This window comes from Rissa tridactyla, chromosome 9 (assembly GCF_028500815.1).
Source record: "Rissa tridactyla isolate bRisTri1 chromosome 9, bRisTri1.patW.cur.20221130, whole genome shotgun sequence".
Classification (NCBI taxonomy): Eukaryota; Metazoa; Chordata; class Aves; order Charadriiformes; family Laridae; genus Rissa; species Rissa tridactyla.
In genome coordinates this window covers 7,618,864-7,644,431 of record NC_071474.1, presented here as the reverse complement: position 1 = coordinate 7,644,431, position 25,568 = coordinate 7,618,864, and the positions used below count along the sequence as shown (strand labels likewise).

General features: G+C 46.4%; 1 protein-coding gene across 1 annotated transcript in view; it reads left to right on the top strand.

Moving 5' to 3' along the window:
* Nucleotides 1-24,763, top strand: part of SLCO3A1 (solute carrier organic anion transporter family member 3A1) — a 151,775-nt gene extending 127,012 nt beyond the window's left edge. Inside the window, exons 5-10 of the mRNA XM_054214194.1 lie at nucleotides 122-286; nucleotides 2,247-2,445; nucleotides 3,159-3,297; nucleotides 7,686-7,861; nucleotides 10,943-11,007; nucleotides 15,447-24,763. Coding sequence (XP_054070169.1) covers nucleotides 122-286; nucleotides 2,247-2,445; nucleotides 3,159-3,297; nucleotides 7,686-7,861; nucleotides 10,943-11,007; nucleotides 15,447-15,826 — 1,124 coding nt within the window. The 3' untranslated portion in view covers nucleotides 15,827-24,763. The remainder of the gene's footprint in view (nucleotides 1-121; nucleotides 287-2,246; nucleotides 2,446-3,158; nucleotides 3,298-7,685; nucleotides 7,862-10,942; nucleotides 11,008-15,446) is intronic.
* The last annotated feature ends 805 nt before the right edge of the window (nucleotides 24,764-25,568 follow it).

The window sequence follows — 25,568 nt, the reverse complement described above, 5'->3', positions numbered from 1 at the left end:
GTAGAACAGAAAATTACTCCTGGTTTGAAGTGAGTTTGTCCTGCAGGAGAGCAGCAAGGTACCTCCAGCGCCTCGAGTAGAGCCGACACAAAAACACGTCTCCCTTTTTCCTCTCTTCTAGTGATCCCCAAGGTAACTAAGCACTTGCTCTCCAATCCTGTCTTCACCTGTATCATCCTGGCGGCCTGCATGGAGATCGCGGTGGTGGCTGGCTTCGCCGCCTTCCTGGGAAAGTACCTGGAGCAGCAGTTCAACCTCACCACCTCATCTGCCAACCAGCTCCTGGGTGAGTAACCACAGGGGCCACCAAATCTCCGGCGTCCAAGGGCATTTAAAAGTGTTCAGCATGGCTGGTAAGCACAACCAGTCACACAGGTTAGGCTGCCCAAAAAGTGACTTGGCCAACATCTAGAAATGTGTCCATGAGTGGGAGGGCTGGGCTCCAGCTGTACCTTGGCTGCAGGCCTCCGGCATCCATCCTCCTTGAGTCCACTCTCCACTGCAGCCTGCTGCAATCACTTCTGCAGCCAAGCCTGTTGTGTGACAAGTGGTGTGATACAGCCAGGGTATGAAAGTCTGTGATGGTCCTGAAGTACAGCAGAAATCCCAACCAAACTGGGCCATTTGGTTGCCCAAGACTGCAGTTGCTCACCGAGCGACGGGGCTGCCCATCAAACTGCTTGTCTCCTGGCTCAGGTATCCCAGAGTTATCCAGCCCATCTCCCTTTGGGTTAGGAAGTCCAGTTTCTCCTGCTAGTCCCTCCTTTCTCCTTGGACTGGAAATGACAGGATTGCAATCAGCAGTTCAAATACCCGAGCTAGTGCAGCTTGGTTGTCTTTCAAATGCCCCTTCTTTCTGACCGTGCTATGCTGCTGCGGTTTCCCATATATATATATATATATATATTTCACAACGTTCATTCATTCCCTGTCAGGACACTGATGCACAGGCAGGATCGTCATTTATTTTTCTCACCCATTCCCAAGCAGGCCCAGCAATTTGTTTGACAGCCGTTCTTTCGGCAGCACCCAATTAAGGCATCTGAAGTTGATCTTGTATGATCTGCAACCACAGCTCGCCAGATGGGCAGCTGGCAGTGATCTGTCATAAACTGGGACATCATGAAATGGGTGGATCTTAATATCAAAATGAGGAGCTTGCAAGCTGCTCTCCTGACAGTTATTTATTTTCCCATTGAATTCATTGACACGTTCTGGTTTTGGCCTGGTTTTCCAAAAGAAACAATCCCCTGCAGGCAGTCTTGCCTCCCCCAGTGACACAGGAACTCACTGGTGAATTTTAATAGGATTTAAGAGAAGGACAGAGGTCTCAAAGATCATAGAATGGTTTGGATTGGAAGGGGCTTTAAAGATCATCTAGTTCCAACCCCCCGGCCCTGGGCAGGGACACCTCCCACTAGATCAGGCTGCTCAAAGCCCCATCCAGCCTGGCCTTGAACACCTCCAGGGATGGGGGAGCCACAACTTCCCTGGGCAACCTGTTCCAGTGCCTCACCACCCTCACAGTAAAGAATTTCTTCCTGATATCTAATCTAAATCTCCCCTTTTTCAGTTTAAAACCATTACCCCTCGTCCTATCACTACACTCCCTGATAGAGTCCCTCTCCATCTCTCCTGTAGGCCCCCTTTAGGTACTGGAAGGCTGCTATAAGGTCTCCCTGGAGTCTTTTCTTCACATAAAACTGAACCCAGACAAGTTTAGTGTGATAATGCCATTCTGTGCCTGGAAAGTGAGTCACTTCTGGCAGTGATTTTGCATCTCAGTTTTGGAACTTTCTTTAAGGGAGACTTCATGTTTTCAAATGCAACTATTGCCTAATCTCTGAAGATCAGACTGCTGTGAAGTATACCAAAGAGGGTTCATTCGAAGCCTCTAGACACCTCAGAAAATTCTTGACTTAATTTGTCTGCCAGCTGTTGCAAGAAGCATTAGAGGTATTGCTGCTTGGGTTAGAGTGGGCCGGTCTCAGCAATTTTGCCATCTTGTTCCAATATGGATGAGAACTGGAAGAAGATCCCGGTTCCTCTGTGCAAGGTAGCATACCCATTTGCATCCGTTGCACACTTTTGGGGCAACCTCAGCTTGGTGTTACTCCAACGGTTGGTCATTAGAAGGTTTCCCCATGCTAATGCACAGATCTCTCTGCTGGAAAGTAAAAAGCTGTAATAGTGTGGTTCACTGAGCCTCGCTCACTCTTCTTGCTAACTGGTTTTTCCTCTTGCAGGGATGACAGCAATCCCATGCGCGTGTCTGGGCATATTCCTGGGCGGCCTCTTGGTGAAGAAGCTCAGCTTGTCTGCTCTGGGAGCCATCAGGATGGCCATGCTGGTGAACCTGGTGTCCACAGCTTGCTACGTGTCTTTCCTGTTCCTGGGATGCGACACGGGACCTGTGGCAGGGGTTACTGTTCCCTATGGAAACAAGTGAGTCCCCAGAGAGTTTCAGGGTCTCACGCAGCCTTACCAACAATGGAGTTTTACTAAAATCGGTCAAACTGAATTGAAAGGTGCCAGACCCGATTCTGCACCCGTGGCCTCCTACGTAGCATTGGGTCCTCTGCACCGTCTGGTTTCTCCTGGCAGCAAAGGATGAGCGCTGCCTTGTACATTTATTTAAGTGCCTGAGGGGAATTTGTAGAACCAGGTTTGGAATGCCTGGAAATTCAGATAGGGTGAGGGGAGAGTATGTGTGGCTCCAGGCCCATTTTGATGGGAGAAATGAGGCGTGCGATGCCAGTAGCATTCACGGGACTTGAAGAGAGTTGCTCTGTATTTTCTTTTCTGGTGCTCCTCAGTGTGCAGTGGTGACTCTTTTGAAGATGACGCCTCTCAGCTCCTCACTGCTGCTGTTCTAGGAAAAAACAGCTCGATCTCCCCTGGCAAGTCTTTGGATTTCCTTGGGAAAACAAGGCAGCCCAAGCCTCGCAGAGGGGTGGTGGCCCATGGCATTTCTGTCCCCAAGGAGAGGCTCTAGCCTGGATTTCTTCAAGCTGGGACCCAGATAGCCTGCCCACTGCTTTTTGTGATTTGGTTGCCTTATCTAACACCCGCCAAAGCCATCTTTATGTGGCACCGATTGGAAAAGCTGGCTGCTATCATTACGCTGACGGCTGATATCGTTTCTCTTTCTCTTACAGCTCAACTCCAACCTCATCTCTGGACCCATATTCCCCCTGCAATAACAACTGTGAATGCCAAACTGATTCCTTCACTCCAGTCTGTGGGGCAGACGGGGTCACATACTTATCTGCCTGCTTTGCTGGCTGCAGCAGCACGGTGAGTGGGCTTTCCCCGGGACCTCTTGCCTGTAGGAACGATTCTGTGAGTGCGAGTGAGTGAGGTTAGTGTGTAGCCGGCAGAGTAGCTCCTTTAAAGCCAGCAGCGCTTACACCCCCAAAAGCTAACTTCATACCTTAGATGGGGCTGAGCTGCCGTCGTTTTACTCTGCTGCATAAATGCCCACTGACTCCAGCAGCAGTCTGAGAGGGTCACCCACAGAGCGGAATGGGATTTCCCATCCTTGTCTTTCTCCTCAGCACGGAAGCAAGGAACACAAGAGGAGATCTGTATGGTTGTCCACTGGCAGAACCCAGATCCTCCACAGGAGCTCGCTAGCCCAGGCTGTGGGACCAACTTTTCTTTTCTCCTGCAGCTCCTCATCTCCACACTTCTTCACCTGCCCGTGTTTGCCCTGCCCAGTCCTTGTACTTGTTTTTCCTCTTGCATTTTTCCTGAATCTCATTCGTAGTCACATATGACCAGATCCTGGTTTTATTCACTGTCGTTTAAGCTTTCCTTCCACTCCTCTTGCTTCTCTCTCTTTCCTTGCTTTGCACTGAGGCAGCAGCAAGAGCAGTTGTAAAGGGAGCAGAGACTCCATCCAAAGACATTCTGCATTCTTCTGTTCTCCACATCTAAGAGTTTATTTCCTTTAGAAAACTCCCTAAGACCAAACCATCTCTGTGTAAAGAAGATGTGGGGAATTTTTAACAATATCTTTAAAGCCTGCTTTTCCATTTTTGCTGCTGAAATGCTAATGTCTTCTGGGTTACGCTGAAAACGAGTGCCTGCCGCTCCCGTGGGTGGGAACTGGTGGGGTTCCTGCGGTCCTTGCACCCTACCCGAGGCCGTGCCAGGCATGGTGACCGCTGCCACACTGCCTTTGTGGAGCCTGTGGGAGGTCAGCCTGGTCGCAGTGACCGTTCATGGCTGCAGGGACATCAGTGCTCACCATATGCAATTATCCCTCCACGGCTTCATCCATCCTTTTGAGGAGACGTCAAACCACCCTTCCTGCCCTACGGAGACAAACCGCCTGCGAGTGCCAGTGAGCTGAGGTGCAAGCTCGCTGCTAGGAAGCGCAGCCTCCCAGCCCAGATGACCTGGGAGCTCGTCCTGGTTAAACCTCTTCTCTCCTCAATTCCCGCTCCAGCCTCGGAGATGCAGGCATCCCTTTGAAACACCACAGTTTCAAGACACTCTCAGCAGCTCCACAAGGGACTCCACAAGTGTGTGGTGCATGCAAAGGTGTTACCTCCTGCCTTCTTCCTCCTCCTCCTCCCAGCAAGAGCCAAGTCAACAGCTGGGGAAGCACACGATCGTTTTAACAAGAAGCCAGCTTGTACAGGGCGCGCAGAACAGTGTCTCGCCAGTTCACCCAGCCCTTAGCAGGAACACAGCCAGTGCGGTCCTGGCTGGAGTACGAGAGCAACCTCCTCCTTGTGCGGTTCAGGGCAAAACTCTCTGGAAGGAGCACGGTAATGAAAATTCAGCTCTTCCCCTTCAGTCTGCAGCTGCCTGACCTCGTGCTCTGCAAGAGCAAACTGCTGAGCAAAAACCTCGCGCTCTCTCGCCCTCTCTCTTACTCATTCTTCCTTAGTCTTCCTTTTCGACATGGGCTTCTTTTCATTGTCTTGTTTTGTGGGTTTTTTGCAGTAGTGTTTTGAACACAAATTAGTGAAGCAATAGCATCCTCTGGAAAGGGCATTATCAAGAATTATGGACCAGTTTGGCCATGCAATGGCCCTGAGGCAAAGCCAAATTGCCAAACCAGGTTTCAAACCCATAATCCAGGTAATGACCTATCTAGAGGGTATTGTGAATGTTATATGCTTGTGATGAGCCAAGGGTTGCTTTTTACTGGGACATAAAATTCTCTGAATGCTTTATTTAACTTTACTGCATTGGGTGTTTCTGACTGCCTCTCTCAGCTTTTCCTCGGTGAACAATTTCTAAACGCAATGTGTAGCTCAGTTCTTTGTTTTTCATTTCTTCTCTCACTGAGCTGGTTGCAAAGCTGCATCTCTCAAAAAAAGCCGTCGGAGTATCGGCGCTGATAGGCAGAGCTCTGGTGTCCTTGAGAATTTCTCTTTCAAGCCATTCCTGAGAGTGACCCTTGCGTACAAAGCCTTTGACTGCGCATCTTGTTTGTTTGATGCCAGTGCTTCTCTCACCCTTTTGGCTGGAGACACATGAATTCCAGGCTGGCGTTTCCATGCCGGCATCTCACAGCTTTGCACTGAAGCACCAGCCTGTCCCTTCCCTGGCAGAGCCAGCGTTTAAAAAAAGCGAGTAATTAAAAACACGATAATTTGCATAGATAATTACCCCAAACTCAGGGTGCTGTTAAAGGTGCAAACTCTGCATCTGTGCAGCTTCACAGGCACGCAGAAAATCTGGGTGTGCGAGGTGCTGGGCAGTGGAAGGCTGTGTTAATGTGTGGTTGCATGAGGTGGGGTTGCAGACAAGGGAATCTATAGCAATTTAGCATGGGTAGCAAAATTTGCCTCTCCACAGGACAAAGGTAAAACTCCATCTTTGATGTCTCCTTGTTTGATGTCTGTGAGTTGTATCGTGTGTCAGTAATAAAAGATCAAAGATCTCCCAGGTGAGGACGAGGTGCAGCGCTAAGCAAGCAGATGTAGTTGGTACAAACCGCTCACGCTGCTTTGGGCTAGCACCTTGGTGCAAAATGCTCGAAAAAGCAGATTGGGGGACGAATTTTCAGGCGATGGAGGTGGGGACCTGCCTCGTGGTTTGTAAAAAAATCACACCGATGGGAGAAGAAGCTGCCCCACCATTGCCAGAAACAGGTTCTTTCTCTCCATTGGTGGGAGCCCATGGGAAATAAGCAGCCAGTTCTGCGTGTTTGCCGTGGTGGGAATTTTGTCGCAGGATATTTCAGTGCAGGTATGTACTTTCTTGGACTTAGATGGGTTTTAATTCTTGGATGGGCTGTATCCAGGCTGGTTGCTGGCAATGCACTGCAGTAAGAGCCAGGAACTACAAATTCCCGCTGTCTGTGCAAACACCACTGCAGCGGTGCTAATTGTCACCATCTCGAAGCCTTCAGGTGGCAGCTTCTAACTCACAGCGCAGGAATTTGTTATGTTAATTATTGCTTGCCAGCCAGAAAGGCACCTGCACGTCTACTCCAGCTCTCCTGGAGTTCTGCGCTGCGGTCTCTCTTGCCCTCTGTGCACTTATTTGGAAGAAAATCATTTGACTCCTATGCAGAAGAAAGAGATTGGTGTCAGAAAGGCTGGAGTAGTATCCCCACAGATCCTTATCTTTGGAGGCAGTGAACCAGAAACTGTGCTTTTGTATGGTCCTAAGGGGACCCCAGCAGAAAAGCAAAGGAATTTCTGCTCGAACGTGGTAGAGGGGAAGGGGAGGAGAATTAGCTGGTTTTCAATATGTTTTATTTTATGGCATTACTCCTCTTACAGACATGTGACCTGCAAACCCAGCGGGCTGATGAAGACAAGCCATGAATCATTTATGATCGTTTCGTTCTGTATTCGTTAAGGGATTTCTTGGTAGTATTGTGTGCCTTAATTGCACTTACATCCCCCACTCAGAAATTCAGGAGGGCGAGTTGGAAAATAAGAAAAAAAAAAAATAAATTGCTAAATCTGTGACTGGCAAACAAAGCTTCTTTTCACATCCTGCAGTTGCTGGAGAGATCAAAGAAAAATGTAGTCATTTCGCCTGCCTTCTGATCACATATTGATAAAGTTTATCTCGCCTGACTTCAGCTTTTAGCTCAACACAAATCCCTCTGAACCAGGTGTCTTTTATTAGCCCCGTAGTGCACTTGCGTCCAGAGGGGTCTGTGCCGGCAGTTCAGCTGTGATAGTTCAGCTCTTCGTGAGCCACAGCGCCCATCGTGGGTGGCTCCTTCCCGGGATTCCGGGTGCTGGAAGCAGGCACCGAACCCGCAGCCAACAACAGGGCTGCAGATTTGCCTGCTTTTAATGTACTTCAGTTTAATTGCAACAGCCAAGAGGACGGAGGTAAATAACAAAGTAATTAGAACCATAATTTGGGGATCTTCCTTGTCGAAGGGACACAGATCGTTTCTTTATTCTCCTCTAAAGGGGTATAACTTGGTAATAATTTTGTCGCAGTGACATTTATGGGAGAGACTAGAAAGGAGCAGAAGAAAAGAAACAAGCCAAGGGATGGCTTTCCCTTGCCGGTAGCATGCATCAGAGCTGACGTGCTTCTGAAATCCTTTCCAAACCTCCCTCAAATAAGCACTTAGGAGATACTTAATTGACCATTAGAGGATTCAGAGTTGCTGTTGGCAAACCCTCATCACAGAGGGCAGGTGATGGGGACCACAGCTCTCGCTTCCCCTGAACCCCTGTGCTCCTCCACAGAACCTCAGTGGCTGTTCGTGCCTCACCTCGGTCCCTGCTGAAAATGCCACCGTCGTTCCCGGCAAATGCCCCAGCCCCGGCTGTGAAGAGGCCTTCTTGACATTCCTCTGCGTGATGTGCGTTTGCAGCATGATCGGGGCCATGGCGCAGACGCCGTCAGTCATCATACTCATCAGGTAGGACCGCTGCCGGGAGGATGCGATGAGCTCGCTGGGGGCTGCTGTTGGGGTGGGAACAGGGCTGGGGGGACCATGGGGTACCACTGGGGTCCCACACAGCTCCCGGCCTCTGCCTTTTTGGATGCGTGTCCCCATATCAGTGACTTTGGCTTAAGCGGAGGTTCAGTGCATCAGAAAACCCTCCTTTGACTAAGCACTCCCTGGTGGAGACACCTTGAAAGAGCTGACCATATTTTCAAAAGATTTTGAACCTCCTCAGCAAATGCGGAGCTACAGGCACAGGCTTTCTCGTACGGTACTGCCTTTACATGCCGGCAGGAGTGAAAGCCCAAGCAGTCCTGCCTGGATTTCAGCCCCGTTGTTTCAAGTGTTCATTAAATCATTTTCTCTCTAAGCCACAATTTCGCTTGGTAGCACCTGGTTTGTCCTTGGCATGGCCCAACCGAGTTCAGTGCCTACAGTACTGAGCTGCTCAAGAGAATTAGGGAATGCTCAAGTACAGCTTTGGTAAAATGGGAGTGAGGAGGGACTGCTCTTGCAAACAGAGAAGATCCCTGCTGGAATTAGCATGGGAAGGGAAATACAGATGTGCAATTACCAGTCCAGGTAGTAAGGACATTACAGTTGCATCAGAAAAGGGGCAGGGTTGCAGCCGCATGTTCTCGGCACATAATGGCTTAGTAAGATACCTCTAGAGGTGGTCCGGAGATCATAGAAACCATGGAAAAATTAAAGGCTGCGGCAAAGGGTAACTTTGGTCAGTAACCCCCTGGCTAGAGTTTAACTTCTCTCACCCTGGACCAAGTCCAAGAACAGAAAGAACTTGAAAGTCTGAAGGACATCTCTGAGTTGAACCAATATGAACAGGTGGGTAAAAGTAGCTTATTCAAACAAGCTGATCTTGTGTTATTTCCAGACACATGGAACACTTCACCTTATGATATACGTATATATCTAAGCCCACATTTATCCAAAATTACTTATCTGTCCGGGCCGTCACTTACTGAGAATAATAACCAGAGGCATAAATAGCAGATCCATTCTGCTGCCTGGAAAATTCCAATAAAATTCAATCAATAAGGTCTGTTTTAGAAACACACTCTTGAGTGGATCTTGGACAGAACAGCTCTGTGAGGGCATGTCTCCCTGCAGGATACAAAATGAGATATTCCACCTACTAGTTCGTTTCTCTCTTTGCATCTACAGTAGCTAAAGGGAAATCAAATTTCTCATGATAAATATTGTGGCAAAAGTAATTTGAAGTTTGAAGAGTTCTTTGTTCAAGGGAGCTGCCAGCACCTGTAGGATCCTGAATGGAGACGTCTTGGTGTCGACATCAAATGAGATAAGCCAGTCGCCAGCCAGGAAGAAGAATACAAGGGAATAAGAAAAGTGAAAGGAATATTAAAAATATTCAGCTCACAGCTGTAGGAAATAAACAATTCGCACATCCAAATTAGTAACTGCACTCCCCTCAAAATCACTGATAGCTACTAAAATGTAGAGGGAAGAGCGCTTCGCCATAGACTACCTCATGCTCTCTCGCAACTGCCATGTTGGCTTGCTAAAAGAAGGTTTTGGCGTATGAGTGTGTCTCTGGTATCCGTGGCAGTGACAAGTGGCATCAGCAGCTCCTGTGGTTAATTTAAAACTGAACTTCAATGTCTACAAATTAGAAGTCTTGTCTAGGCAAGCCGTTTGTTCACTGCTGGAGTCAGTGAGAAAAGGAGATGTCTCCAGGTGGCAAATTTTACTCAGCCCTAAGGTGTGGGGATTGACTTTGGTCTTAAGTACAAAAATGTAGACAGAAGGACGCTACCACCGATTAAAAAGCCACTGTGAATATTTCACATGATAATCTATTTTCTTCCATAAAATAAACTTTAGTACTCCTTCTGTTTCCTTCATTTCCCACACAACTGTAGAATCCTATTTGAGCCAAGCCATTAACCCCTGGAACATTTTTCCAAGGGTAGATACTTCCTGGCGTAAAGGCTTTATATTGAGCGGGGGGGTCTGCCTGAAAACTGCTGGAATTCATCCAGGGGTCGCAGGCTTCATGCAGGAGTCATGGTGTGGTGTTACGTGGCCCGTGTAATGTGTGAGATGGGGCAGGTGATCAGAGTGGTCTTCTCTTAACTTAAAACCTCGTGCTGTTTCCGGCTGTTTTATCAGTATTGTCTGATATGTATTTATACAGAGGACCACCGCTGCCAGCATGGATGCCACTAGCAGTGCTGCCCGCAGACCTCTCTCAGGAGCTCACGGAAGAGGCAGCTTAGGCCTTTAAAGTTCCCCTCTGTGATGGATCTATTCATATGGGGATCACTGTCCTGCTTTCCCAGCCTTTATACACTGTGGGAAATCAAATGCTATTATAAGACTTAGGGCCAAATTAATGATTTCTGAAATTCCAAAGGCTTGGCTGAGCCTACCCCAAGAGGATGACTTTAGCCAGTAGCATCCTTGAGCTAAGCGAATGAGGAAGCCATGAATTATGTTTTAAAGCACCTTTGAAGGCTAACGCTAAGCGGGTTGTGTTTGTAGCAGTAGGCGGTGCAACCGTTGCCTTCCCAGCATACAAAAATTTGCGTGCTAAAATCACGCCCATGAAAACTGGGCTTCTTCAGCACTTCCTCACTGGGATGCCTGATTTAAGGGGCTGACTGAACCTTTTGGTCCGTCATCCGCCCTCCCCTCTCTTGTTCCCAGTAGTCTGGGAAGTCTCAGAACAAAAAGCTTTCTCTCCCTCCAATTTGCAACATCTGGAGCCTTGAAAGCACGATGGGGAGCTTGTAAATGATGATGTACTGGGATGGGAATTTCATTTTTCCCCATCCGACGACAAGATTAGCTGTTGTTATTAATGACTTAGCTAAATTCCTGAACCTATCACCGATGCAATTACTTTTGGGGCTGTAGGCAGTTCAGGCGAAGGGAGAAGAAAAACCCCATTAATGACTTTTTGAAGAGGTGGTGGTGGCATCGTGGCTGACAGCACAGAACGGCCACAGGGTGTGTTAATCAAAGCAGAACAACAAGAATCGATTTCACTCTCTCCCTCCCTCCTCCCTGCAGAACCGTGAGCCCCGAACTCAAGTCTTACGCTTTGGGGGTGCTTTTCCTGCTTCTCCGTTTGCTAGGTAGGTACAAAAATTGCATGTCCTGCTATCCCATCCTTTCCTCCCTCGCGGGAAACTGTATTTTTAACATGCAAAAGTTGATTTCTACTCCATGCAGTGCTGTGTTTTTCCTAAGTGGGGTCTGAGCCCTCTCTATGAAGGATATCATGTCAAGACTCCTGAAGGCACTTTTCCTGCCATTTGAATTGTGCTAATGGAAGAAAATGCGGTGTTGCATGAGAAATGACTATTTCTGCCATGGTCCCACACAACCAGTTACTCTTCTATAGCTGTTATTAACATGTCAGCAGTTTGCGAAATTACTGCTCTATTGCCTATTGCTGAAGTAGAGGGATACGTATTTTCACCCTCCTTTGAGGGACAGGAGCTGCGTTCTGTGGTGTGTTTGTCCCTTCCTTTAGGTCTCTTGGAAAGGCAAACAGTAAAATGAGACAGGCTGAGTCCTTGTGTCCTCCTGTGGGTTAACAGCCCATTAAAATGCATACGGCTGTGCCTCTGGACCAGTATGTGCTTCTCATGTATGAATTAAAAGGAAAACAGTAGGCTGTCGTTCACCTGCTTCTTGTTTCGGGGTGGAGGTTTTTTCCCCTTTTGAAGAGATGGCTCCTATTTTAAAACTCATATACTTCAGCTCATTAATCTCAATGATTCAGGGAAAAATCCTCTGATCCATCATTATGTGGGTCCATCTCGTCCATGGGTTTTCAGTGTGTTGTGGGGGTGGAATTTACTTTTTTTTGGCAGGGTACGGGCAGTACCTTCCCTGCATCACCCCCCCCACCAGTCTCAGAGGAACGAGCTGCAGGGTCAAGTGCCATCTCTTAGGCTACAGCCAGACACTAGGAAGGATGAGGCCAAAAATCCAACGGTACCATACATTGCTGTGAATAAGTGACCTCATTTATTTACTCATTTTTTGTAAGAACTTGTTCCCCATTAGCTGAAAGGGAAATGGTGGTCCCAGATCAGTTTGCGATAAAGCTAATTAGATTTTCATCGGTTTTGGTGAAGTAGCTGCAGTCATACAGAAAGCTCCATCAAGTAATCTTATCCAGAGCACAGATCTCTCAAAGGGAAGCTTCTGGGTTGACTTGGGTCAGCTTTGCAAGTTGAAGCCTTGCAAAGACAGCGTTTTCTTTAGCTGTCGGTGCTGCTCCCGGGTTTTGGCCTGTCGTCAGCTCTCGCTGGCTGAATGCGGAGTGTCAGCAGGCAAGTGTACGAGGAGGATGGCTGTGGGCTGTTGTTTCCAAAGGAAGAAGTACTTAAGGGGGATATTTTCTCTCTTTTCCTTTCAAGAGAGTGAAGCCTCCTGAGATAGTAACATCTTGCATTCCTCTAAAACCAGGCTCAGACATGTATGCTTAAGTTGAATAGATCTTTTTTTTTTTTTCTTCCAACGAAGAAACCATAGCCATAGTAAGAATTTAAACTCAAGTCTTTATACTTTGCTCTATCGCTAAGGAATTCCCATGAAATAAGACAGTACATCGTGAAGCATATCAGCAATGTAGCTAGAACCCACCGAAAATGAAGAGAAAGGTACTTTTCAATGTGAGCAAGGGTATCCAAATCTTGCCCTTAACAACCTGAGGTTTGAGAATAGCTTTACTGATTTATTTTAAAAGCTTTTCAGTTCACCTTTAAGCTTTGACTTAAGAAGAGAGTGATAATAGCTGTTTCTTGAACCAAAGGAGAGTATTAAATACAGGAGATACGAGACCCGGAGGTGCAATCGTAGCTAATAGATTTCAGTAAGACAGAAGCAGCTTTTTTATACAGCTCTACAGTTTCTGCAATGCAATATATATATATATATAGCAGAAATTTTTGCATCGCTTTGCAGTGAGAGGTAAAACATGATTGAATCTCTTTAATATTCGCTGTAATAACATGAAACACAACTGAATTCACCCAGTGTCCTCCCGGATGTATTATCTTATTCCTGTGAGAGGGCAGCGTAACAGTGTCTTCATAAAAAAAAAAAAAGCGTTACTGCAGTTTCTCAGAGAAGAGAGTAAAGCAATGGCATTGGAGCCAAAGGTTTGGAATGGAAGTTTCTGGAATGGCAAAAAGTTTTAGACTTACACGATCCCGGACACATCCTTTCTGGACATTTGTTCACCATGCATCCTAGCAAAGCTGCCACTTACCAGGGCACTTCCTTTTGTTTTTCCAACGAGTCCATGTTGTTTGCCTCTCTTCTTCCAATATGACAAAAACACAGCGTTTCTCTCTCAGAGTGACTTTCTGATCTGCAGTGCGGCTCCTCAACTCCCTTGCCTCAGAGGGTTTAGGCACCAAGTCGCTCCTGTGAGTCTCTCCTCTGGTAAAAACGGCCTGAAACACTCACTGGTTGCTAGAAGTTTTCCATATAATTTTCTTTAAGGTTTCCACATCCATGCCTGCATTCACATAGCTGTGGCTTTGGAGTTCAGTGGAAACAGGTCCTTCCTCAACTCTTATGAGGTGCAATTTCCAGGCCTAATTATCTTGAACACCAGCTGAAGCCGGCAGATGGGGATGATGGCTCTTTCTGAAGTTCAGCCTGTGCGTCTCCAAAGCTTTGTACCAACGTCTCTCAGCGTGGTAACAAGTAGGGGCTCGCGCATCAAAATTATGATCCAAATCAGTTTTCTCCTAGTCCAGAGAGTGTGTGGCTCCTGCCGTCCTCGCTCACTGCCACGTCCGGATGTCACCCCCTCAGGGGGCATCCAGCGCAGCGCTGGGCACACAGACTGCATTCAGCAGCACCATCTCTTTGCTTGTTTCTGGCAGGAGCCCAGCTGAGATTTTAAATTCCAGGTTGAGCCCGCGCTTGTCCACAGGTTTCAAAGAATAAAAAAGCATCTTTTAACTTAGAAGCCGAACCAGCCCAAGTCTGGAGTTTCCAGTCATTGAAATGACAAACAGGGAGCTGGCGCTGACGTATTTTTCCAGAACATAACCAGGTTTTTAGATGTGATGACTGGGACTAGTGTTTTTAACAAAAAGATTGTCTTGCTTTTGTATCATCTGTTTTTATTTACTACATTTGTGCTATTAATGACTGGTTAAAATGAGTACCAAAAGCCCATATAGCCTTTCTTAACTCCTGCATTTATTAACATATAAGGAAGATCAAAGAAAATCTGCAGAGCTCTAGACATCGACAAAATAAAATAAAGAGATCTCAGATAACACAGGGAACAGTGAAGACAACCAATTTATTTGTAGTCTTAGGATATATGTCATGAATGTCACTATTTTGTTCATGACAAGCTGAAGGAAGATACCTTTTTTTAAGTGTGGAAATCCAGGTTAATGATGAAACTGGATCTGAGATTAAACACTTTCCTGTCAAGAAGCTGCGATCCTTGTGTCTGTTTGTCTACACGTGTATTTATAGAGTCTCAGGCATCACAGCGCCTGTGAATGGGGTGATGCTCTTGAGCGTGTGTTGTGCCCACCCGCTATTCGGTTTCAGTAGATACAATGCTCTCCTTTGCTTGCTGTCTTAACCTACAGCAATGATTTTATTGATCTGCTCCAGCCTCCCCCTATAAATATGGCAGAAGGAAGAGAAATGGTTTACGTATGTAGGACATCCACATTTTCTTCTGAGTGCTGCACACTCGGTGCACTTGTGCTGGCTGGGGAGCACCGAGCTGGGACGCGGATGTCCTAACCACCACTGGGGTAATGTGAAACGGGGGGCCTCTGAAATATCCCTGCAGCGTGGGGGAAAGTAGGGAAGAAAAACCTCGTCTTTATTAGTTAAATGAGATTGGAGTGATTACTTTGCTTTAAGATTGCGGCTCTGCTGCAAGCTATGATTGAGGAAGGCTCATCAGTAGTTAGCTGGAGTGGCTGTGGGAGAATCCTGCTGTGAGATTTCATTTAATGGTGTACTGAAAATTTCCCTTCTTTTCAGATTTAATCTTTGGCATCTATTACAGACCACTGTTTATTTTCCTTAGACCCGGAGAAAACCTTCTTCTGTGTCAGGGAAAGGTCCAAAACTCGACCTCGGTGCCATAGCTGATTTCAGGCTCTGAACTGTGGTCCTATGACCTCCTTCAGATGAACTCCCCAGAGTGCAGAATTACCAATACCTAAACGGAGAGCAAGCTGCAAGCCTGGCCGCCTCCTCTTTCATTTACCCCTCCACTCAGTCTCGTTAGGCAAACGAGAAGCTTAATAAAAGCCACTTAAACTTGAGTAAAATCCTTCCTGCATGTTGATATCAGCAGGAATCTCTTCCATAGATGTTAAGTCCAAGTTAAAAACTCATTCACAGGCTTTGTTTAGGTTGATTTAGAACTTAAAAAATTAGAATCACAGGTTGCAGCTGGGGCTGTTAACCTTGATAAAATATCCTCTCTTTCCATGTGCTGCAATCACATCTTCTCTCTTTATCCTAAGGGTCATAAAAACATGATTTGTCTCTCTTATTTTGACAGGTTTTATCCCACCTCCGCTGATCTTTGGGGCTGGAATTGACTCCACGTGTCTGTTCTGGAGCACGTTCTGTGGCGAGCAAGGAGCCTGCGCGCTGTACGACAACGTGGTCTATAGATACCTGTATGTTAGCATTGCTATAGCCCTGAAGTCTTTTGCATTCATCTTATATACTACCACCTGGCAGTGCTTGAGGAAAAACTATAAAAGATACATCAAGAACCACGAAGGTGGTCTCAGCACTAGTGAGTTTTTTGCCTCTACTCTCACCCTAGACAATCTGGGGCGGGACTCGGTGCCCCAAAATCAACCACATAGGACAAAATTTATCTATAACCTTGAAGATCATGAGTGGTGTGAAAATATGGAGTCTGTTTTATAGTGACTGTGGAGGGGTGAACTATATTAATAATACAAGGGTCCTTTTTAATAAAAACAAGAAGAGAGCGAGAATGAAGAAACACAACTGCAAAACAACAACGGCAACACAGGAAACTTTTGTCTTTTTCGCAAAGTCAGACCCAGCCAAGATTCTTGAGAACGGCATCTTTTAATGGGATCACTTCTGAAATCCTGCGGGGTGATGGAGAAAGCAGGGAGCCGCCGTGGCTGGGTACCAGCCCCTTTGATGACAGTACGAGCTTCCAGGAAGGGCGTCTGCGGAGGTTCATCGGAGACCTCGGCAAACAGACAGGCTTGGTCATGAGGCATAGAGAAAGCAAGGTGATGCCAGCCATGCCGGAACAGGCGTTTGCGGTTGCAAACGGGGCCCCAGGGATCCGTGGAGCCCCGCAGCGTGGGCTGGAGGGTTGGCCGGTCTGGGTGCTGTGCTCTGTGACGGCAAAGAGGGAGCGGTGCTGGAGTTGTTCACCAGTCCCACTGTCACCAGCCACCAGTCCCCCATAAATACCTTGAAAGCTGCTGGAAGCCTTCCAGGTGGCGAGCAGTGCTGTCAGAGGTATCCGAGTCCTTCCAGCCGAGGCTTATTCGCGGATCGCAGCTTTGGGCTTGTCTGCGAATAGCCGTGCTCAGATCTCTCAAACCCAGTAAAGTTCAAGACATTTGCTCACACTTGCCAAACGTGCTGTCATTTTTAAAGGGGGATGAGTTCCAAACCCTTGTCTGTGTAGTCCTCTAATAAGATTTTTTTAAAAACTTATTTTCAAATCTATGTTAACCCTTAAATCGCTGACACTTTTCCATAGGGAGGATTTATTTATGCTCGTTTGGGGAAGGATCCTGTTTAATTCACCCAAACATAATGTGACTCAAGGGGTTTGTTTAATCCTCTGCGTTTTTTATCCATACGCCTTCATTCTAATATGCTACCAAGCCAATGAAGACACATAATATGTTTTTAAAAAACAGAACGAATGCACTGTGTCTCTATAAAAACAATTGTCAGTTGGAGAATTATAGATAATATGATGATTTACATAATATAGATTTTTTCATATTCTATGTGACTCGGTGAATACATATATATATGGAGAGGCGGTTTATGTTCTCTCCAGTTTTTAAAGATATATATATATATATATAATTTGCAATCTAGAAATTGTGTGGTGGATGTTTTCTTTAAAGTAAGTGTGTGTGTATGTGTGTGTGTGTGTGTACAAGATGAAAGGAATACTGACCTTAATCCTGCAACCCTCACAATTGGGATTTTTTTTTCACCTGAGAAACTCCATTGACTTCGGTGGAAGCCGTGTGAGGAAGGTGGAATAATCTCCCCTCCTGGAGGCCACGTTTTGCCCTTAGGTGTGCAAATAGTGTTCCGGTGGAAGGCTGGGTTATGGGAGCAGAGGCTGGCCAGCATTGAGCACCTCCGAAACGTTCATTCGGCTCCCCGAGAGGCACCCATGCCGCAGCAGACTGGGCTTTGCTTTTGCAATGCAGTCTTATCTAAGCCTGCAAAAGTCACGGGGAAGCTTTCATTTGACTTCAAGAAGCATTGGGTCAGGCTTATTTTGCATGCATTTTATTTTTATTTTTTTTTCCAAAACATTCCTGCTGGGAAGCAATACAAATTGGTTGTATTTGATGAGTTTTCCCCGGGGAACCGGACCCATTTCCAATGGACTAAAGGTCAGAAGGGTTTTAAGGGTTAGCATCATAATCCAAAAGCTCCTTTTTTTTTTTTTTTTTGGTTTGTATTTGGAAGCCGTTGAGAAGTTGCAGATGTTTAGAGAAGTAACCTGGCACGTGGAACCGAATGCTGGACATCGCTTCCGTGCAGCCGGCGGAGGGGCTGATCTTCCCCAGGTCCTTGTCCATTGCCGGCAGTGGACGCCCCAGAGTTGGCACAATTTCAGAGGGTTGATAACTTGCCACTCATGTTCCAACACCTTTTTAGCAGACTTTGCTCTTATCTAGGCATTGAAACATGGGTGTGGGGTATCAAACTGCTTCCACTTGACTGACTTTACATGTGTGTTTGTAATTTATGCACAGCATTATGTGTTCAGCAACAATAAGGGCAAAAAAAAAAAAAAAAAAAGAAAAGGGTGTATCAAATAAACTCCACTGTGCCAAATACTCGACAAATATTGTAACCGCAGATATTTGATTCTTGGTTTTCAGCCATCTTACGAATCACTTGATTAATGAAGGAGTTTAAGGAGGAAAAAAAAAAGTTATTAAGCTATGCAGTGCTGTTGTTATGTTGGGTGGTAAATGATGCTTTTTAGACCATTAGATTGGTTTAGTATATCCTGTCTGCTAAAATAGAGATACTGCATCCATAAAACAATGAATTTAAAAACAGCACAGGGTGCGTAACTGTCTCATAAAATATGTATAATTGTCAAGTATAAGCCTTTGAAATCATTCTGTACAGTTCTCTTCATTCTGAAAATTTATTACTTAGACTGCTGTCTTTTCAAATGTTAGCTCATAATTTTATACTACACACACACATTCAGACTCGAACACAAATGTCACAGAATAGAAACATTCTAAAAGCCTGATCGCTTGCAATTCTGTGACCCATTTCACAATTTCATTTTTTTCCTCCCTGAAAGTCCAAGGTGAAGGAGAATGGCATGCTGACGTGACGCAAAACAAACTCCCGGTGTTCAAGAGCCCTGGTTTGTCAGTACGGTCAAAACTCCCGCTTGACCGGAGTTAGAGGATTCCAGAGCACTTAACATTTTTGGTTTTATTTTTGCCTTTTTTTTTTTTTTTATGTAATCTTTTGTCTTGGTATGTATGGGAGACACAGTCGAATGGGGTTACTTACATTATCTTTAATCTGTCACTTCAAATTCCTGCATGATTGTTGTTTTATTTCTTTTGGTAATTGCGACTTTTGAAAATCTCTCTCCCCACCCCACTCTTTGTTTTTTTAAGGATGTATCAGCTGCCTGCATCATGAAGGGCTTTTCTGTCAGTGCTTTGGTACAGATTCAAGAACAGAGCTTTAGTTTGAAGAAGACACAGGAACCAAAACTTTCATCCATCCCGGCAGGCCCTTTGTTTTTTTCTGATTTCAAACCCACGAGCCAGTTTTGCCCGCAACCCCCTTTTTGTTCTAGAATAACGAACAAAGAGTCTCAGACACCCTCCCGCTTCCCAGACTGCAGTATGGGCCTTCGCCTGCCAGCACTTCGCTTCCATCCCGCAACTGCCTTAACCGTGCAGGAAACTTAAGGGGGAGGATGGAGTTAGAAAAATGCCCATTCCTGGGAACAGAAACAGGGGCATGGTCTGAGCTGCGCAGTCCAGATCCAGTGTTGGATTTTTTTTCTCCATATTCAGGGGCGTTGAAATTCAGGGTTATGTTGAGACCTCAGCCTCGGCAAAAATGTTATTTTGACATTTCCAAGCACTGTGTTCCCTGCATGGCTGTCTGCTAAGGAATGGGATGTTCGGAAAAAAAAAAAATAAACTACTTGAGATTTCGCAGTCTCTATGGGATTGTCCAGTTGCCTTGCGTGACTTCAGGTTGGGGTTTCCTTTCCCTTGCACAGATGCCACCTTGGTGTAGCCCCAGTGGAATCAAAAGGGGACCCCAATCTAAAATTGGTGCAGATGACACTAACATCGGTCCCATCGGTTTCTCTGCATCCTTGTCAACAAGGGGATGCGTTTTCAGAACCTTCTTTTTATACCTATTGAAATCATACATTTTTCTGACTTTGCCCAGCGCATCTTGGATGTATAGTGGGACCGAAAGGGGCCATCACTTGAATTATCTAGAGAAACCTTCCATTCCTTAGGAATTCAACTAATAGGGGCTTCACACTGCCATACCCCTGCAAGATGCACTGAACTACTTGGTGCTGCTATTATTAATCTCAGTTAGGTCTCACCTTGCTGGGAAGGTGAAATGGGAAAGATGCAGAGAGGAATTCACTTCAATTAGCTGAGTTAGCTATGCTTCAAAACGCTTCAGAGTTGAACTGTGGGTCTGCAGACATTTGGAAAGTGATTGGAGTATTTCCAAATGGCTGAGATGCATTGGCTTTTTTTTCTTGGGAAAAAAAAAAATTAAAAATTAAGGTAATGATGAAATTTGGAGTCCCTCCTATCCCCATCAGTGTCTTATGTTCATCAGATTGCTGTTGGAGGGAATGTACTTCAGGTTTACCTTTGTGTCTCAGTCGGACATGTATTTTTTTCTCAATAAACAAGGTCCTGGGAGACAGAAAGGTGACTCCATCTCGTAACCAGCAGTTTCACCCCACAGCAAACCCAAGACAACCTGAAGGCTGCCACAGTGTGAAGCTTTAGCCCCCGAGTCAGCCGCGGCTGTTGCTGCCGCGTGAGAGTTGTCAAAGCTGGGTGTGTTGGGCTCAGTATTTTCTTAAGACTTGGACAATCTTGGTGTGATGTTTGTTTTATTCTTGGCAGGTGACACAAGGAATTGTCAGTATTGAAGACTTATGCAAATGCTTCACTGGTCTGATGCGATAATAGCTTCGTTCCTTTATTCACAAGGGTTTCTAGACTCATTCCCACTCTGCCTTTAGATACAGTTATGCTCATCTATCCCCCTCATTTCACATGAGCTATCTTTGCAGACAGAAGCAGGTTTGTTGTTGTTCCCTCTCTGGATCTGATTAATGCCTGCAAAGTTCACAGGCTTTCTGAGCACCCCAGAATATAGCAATAATAACCTGTTCCCATTTGCATTAGGAGTTTTTGCTCTTCTCACCTAAATCTGAGTTCAGCTCTCCCAACATCCCATGCTACTGCTGCCACTCGTCTTTTCTGTTGGCAGCAACTCCAGGAGACTCTGGATATTCTCCTTTCCTTCCAACATGACACTCTCCTGTCCCACAAGGCAGCCAAGATACAGTTGGTGTGAACGTAGGCGGCAGTTTATTAGGATGGGCGATCGTGGATGGGAGCCTTTGGCATGAGCCAGGCTCAGCTTCGGTTCTCTGATGGTTGAGATTGATCCAAGGAGGAGAGGAACAACCAGGGCATTGTGGCTATTGAGCTCATGGAGTCCCTGAAAAGATTATCCACCCTTCCCTTCTCCTGGATAGACCTGCCTGCCCTACCTTCCCGAGACCCGCGGTTTGTGGGCGTTTCTTCCAAACTGACCTTTCTCCAGCCACAGTTCTTCCTTCCCCCTGATGGCAAAGCACAGCTGGGCTCTACCAGGGCAATACGAGGTGTTCAGAGTTAATGAGTGGCATTTAAATGTGCCTGGGATGCCAGCAGGTCTCCCTTGGTATTACATATGCTCAAAATACTATGGTCTGTTCTGCTTTTATACACTAAATCTACTTCTAGGCTGCAAAAGATGTTTTCTATCATTCCATTGACATTTTTAGACAATCTGAGTCTTAATACGATTGCTTCGCTGAAAAATGGCCTTTCAGCAGTTCTTAGACATTAGGTACTTCTTTATTAACTAGTGATGCCAAGTAAAATCCTTGGCCATTGTCTGTTCCCTGAATCCAGTGGAGCAGGAGGCTCTGTCTACTCAGAAGCAATACCGGTGTTTTCTTTGATAGAATGTCAACGTGGACCGCTTTTTTTCAGCTTCATCCTTGCCACAGCTGCTTGGCTGTGAGCATCCCTCAGTCCTGAGAGGACACGGGGAATTCAGAAGAAGCCACAGGGAGAGAGGAATCCATATCGATGGCTGCAGGAGTGGAACTGTCGGATGTATGTAGTGTATGTGCTGTTTCGCCTGTCAAAATCTTGCTTCGGGCTCTATCTGTTTGATGAATGGAGTGGCTCCAGGGACGGGGTCTTTGGGATACTATGAGTTTGCGATGTTTCCCCCCACTTCCTTCATCTGAAGCGCGGCAGAGCAGAGTGTCGCACCTGTGGAAGGTAAAAGAGTAGCAATAGCCTGGGACTTCGTGGTGCTGGGCTTGTTCTGCACAAGGTTGGTGTCTGCAAGTGGCAGAAAGCAATAAGAAACTTGTCAAGTCCAACTCAGCAAATAATTTATAGCAACTTCATAAATGAATTTTCCCTTTTGTTTCTTCCTTGTGAATTGCTGAGAAAACCAAGAAAATGGCTCCAGCGTATGTGCAAGGTCGTTTCTGCGTATCATCTGTGGTCTGGAGGGTTTTTGGAAAAGCTTGCTTACAATTCGTGTGTGTTGGTTTGTTGGGACTGGACATAGAGATCACAGGGGATGTTTCTGCTCCCTCAGTTCCCTAGGCTGGAATTTTCTCACCAGTGCAAATATTTAGTTCAAAAGTATGTGATTAGGAATTGAGTAAGAGGATCCTTGCTCAATGGCAGTGGGCAGAGCGCCGCTGGACATACACTGCTCCAGGACAGCCAGAGTGCTGCCTTCCAGCTCGTGATCCACTTTCCAGGAATATTCTCTCACGGGTGCTTGAAATTCTCTGCCTCTTCCTGTGTTCCTACCAGTTAATGCATTCATTTGAGTAATTACTGAGAGCAAACACAAGAAGGGTATGAACCCAGACGAAAACAAATTGGTATTAAAGTGAAGCAGGTGGTGCAAATTTTATTTGCAGTGTTTGCGCAGCTCTTAGATGGGAAGCAAAAATCTCTCGGGAATCGGAGAACCGCATACGGCCTAACATATCTTAGTTCTTCCCAACTGAATTGCCAGCCAGTAAGACAGCAAAAGGCATCTTTCCCTGCCATGTGTATTTTAGCCCTTCAAAACCCCTTTTTTTTGCAGTATGGCGTCAGACAAATAGCGGTGCATTCACCCCTCGATGTAAACTGCATCTCAGTGCTGTGTTTTCGGTGCCTCACGACTCTTAACTGCACTTGAAAGGAAGAAATGCCCCCTGTTCTTCTGCCTGGTTGGAGGATGAGGGTCCCTCTTGAAGACTCGCAGCCATTTTTCAAAAAGTCTTACACACAGCGGGACCAAAACCGTGCTCTGTGATCGCGGGTGGCCTGCAAGCTGCGCTCAGAGCTCTGTGGCTTGGCTACAGCCCCACGTTGCCTTCCCAGTGTTCCCGGTGCAAAGCGTGCTGGTGAGGCTGCACGTAACCGTCCCTGACAAAGGGTAAGGGTCGCCAGCGGTCTGTGGCCACCAAAGTTTGGGAGTCTCTGTGTTAGCACGCGAAAGCGGCTCGCATCATCTGCTTTTGGGAAGGAGCCAGCTCAGAGCAGGGGTCAGCAGCGCTGGGACCGCGCGGAAGGGAGCTCTCGGTTGGCTCGGGTACCACGTCCGTAGGGAGCAGGGGTGGGGATGGGAGCAGGGGAAGAGCTGTGACCTTTTAAAACCCATAGTGCCTACCACTGCAAATGGAACGCTGTATTGTATTATATTATACGTGACTACCGTGTAAATAAAGTACAATAAATGTGGTGTTTGTTAGGATTTTGATACAAGTCAAATGCAGTCTGCAGAAACGTTGGGTTTTTTTTCCCCGCTGTATGTACTTATATCACATTCCGGGCGTGGGGACATTTGGGGTCGTGTGAGCTGGAAATGCGTAAATGGCATTAGATGGGAAATGTTTGCAATAAGAAAATGTTAAAATTCCTTTTGCCCTGTATCGTTGAGACACAAGCGCCGTATGAAAACCAGCCAGAGCGGAGGGGGCGGGGGGCAGCTTAAACACGCAGGAGGAGAGCAGCTCCTGACTTGACGTGGTTTGTGAGCAGAAGCCACAGTGCTGCCCAGCCAGTCCTTGGCCGTGCTTCGTTCATGATGGAGGAAAAGCCAAGTTTAGTTTGGCTGATTTCTCTTGTCTTGTTTTCCTGATGCAGAGGTTGATCGGGAGCGTTAAGCCTTGCCTCTGTAACCTGGTTCTTCTCCACCCGTGAGATCCCTTAGCAGCAGCTACAGCTGAGACAACTTGAGAGCTTAAAATTCAAAGCAGATGGGGAAAGAAGTTCTCCTGTCCTTAACTCAACCAGCTGGCCCCTCTGTGGCTCTGGCAAACATTGAGGGGCTATTTTTTTGCCTAATAAGAATATTAGGAACTTACTTTGTTCATTAACCCACTTCCTCCTCCGTTCTCATGTTTCTCCATGGAGTAATAACACAATTGACATGTTTCAGTGAGGCAGGTCTGCTACGTGCCCTCCAAATCCTGATGCATCTCTTAACTAGGATCTTGGTGAGTTTTCTCCAGTCTTCAGAAGCTCAGGAATTCTCTGGCAAGTGTTTGCAGCTGGTGTGTGGGTGTAATCTTCCGTCAGTGTGTGGAGGGTGCTGCCACGTTGATTGTCTTGTTGGAGGAACAAGACCACCCCATGCAGTTTGTCACGCCTATGGCTCAAAACTCCCCCACAGAGCTCTCTGCAGGGTCCACCATACTGGAGGAGTATCCGCCTGCCTCCGTACCAGACCAGGCAGTGATGTTTGTCCCTCGTACCATTGCTGTTCTTCGTAGTCACCTAGACAGAGCAGCATTTGTGGGTGGTTGTACGTGAAGAGGGTTCTTCCTGCCTAGGACATCTCCACGGGTGGTCTGTAGACCTGGAGGAGCCCAGGTGCCTCTCCCCTGCCTCAGGCTGTGGGTTGGTCTTTTCCTACAGCACCCAAGGGAAAGTGGTCCTCGGAAAGGTCTTTGAAGTGTGCTGGTTTGACTGCTGGTAATTTTGCAGATGTGTAGCAGCGCTTCCAAAATAAACCAAAACCTGGTTTGGAAAAGTAAATGTTTCACTGTACAATTGATTAAAGAAAAAAAGAAAAAAGAAAAAAAGAAAGAAAGAGAAACCACATGCTCGATATATTTTGAGTAGTGTGTTCTGTATTTTTGCAGCGTATATTTTCCAGATGAGCAGTTTAGAAATATGTGATGTGAAATACATACTGTAAGTTTGCTGTAAATGATATTAAAAACACTATTTTCATTCTTCTCCTGTCTCACTGGATGATCTCTTTGGTTCTGCCAGCTTGGCTGGCTGGGCTGGTGCTGTGTCTCTCCCAGCCAGTTTTCAGTTTCGGTAAAAGCAGAGTTGAGACTTTGGGTTGGAGATTTGAGGTTGAAAGTTTGCTAGGAATGGCAACGCGTTCCCCTGCACGTGCAGTGCCTTCAGCGGAGAGGTCCCGGTGAAGAAGGGGCGGTGACAGAGAAGGTAAGGCAGATCTTCGGAAAGGGAAAGATGAAATTTAATTAAAGGTTGTAGAAAAGGAGAGGGAGAATGAGGACGTCCTAGATGGTTGCAGAATGGGGGAACTTGAACACCTGGAAGATGAGGAGGAGCTCGGAGGGGATGTGAGTTGAGCAGTTAGGAAAAATGCTGGATGTCTTCTTGATGACGAGTGTGTCTGATGCTCTTTGTCTCAGTTCAGCTGTGGAGGAAAAAAAAAAGAAAGAGCTTTTAGCTAAAATAGGAATAGCTCAGTGAAGTGGCTGAGCCCTGCAAAGCACCCTGAGCCCCTGCAGCTGTTCTTGCTCCCAGAGCCTTCTCCATCTCCATCAAAGCGCCCGGTGCCACGGGGTCTGGCCAGCAGTGTGGCACATTCCTGAGAACGTGATGACATCCATTTCCACTTGTTCTAGCTGGCGCATTGGTCAGAATAAAAGTAAGCTCTTATTTGACCCGTTATTTTTAAATGTTTCATATCTGTTGTATGGAAAGAATCATTTTCTCCTGAGCTTCTGCGAAATGATGCTAAATGAGGCAATTACATTCTAACCGAGTTGAATATGCAGTTATTCCTTGTTTGTTTCATTTTTTATCCTCCCCTGTTCCAGTTCCCTCTTCTG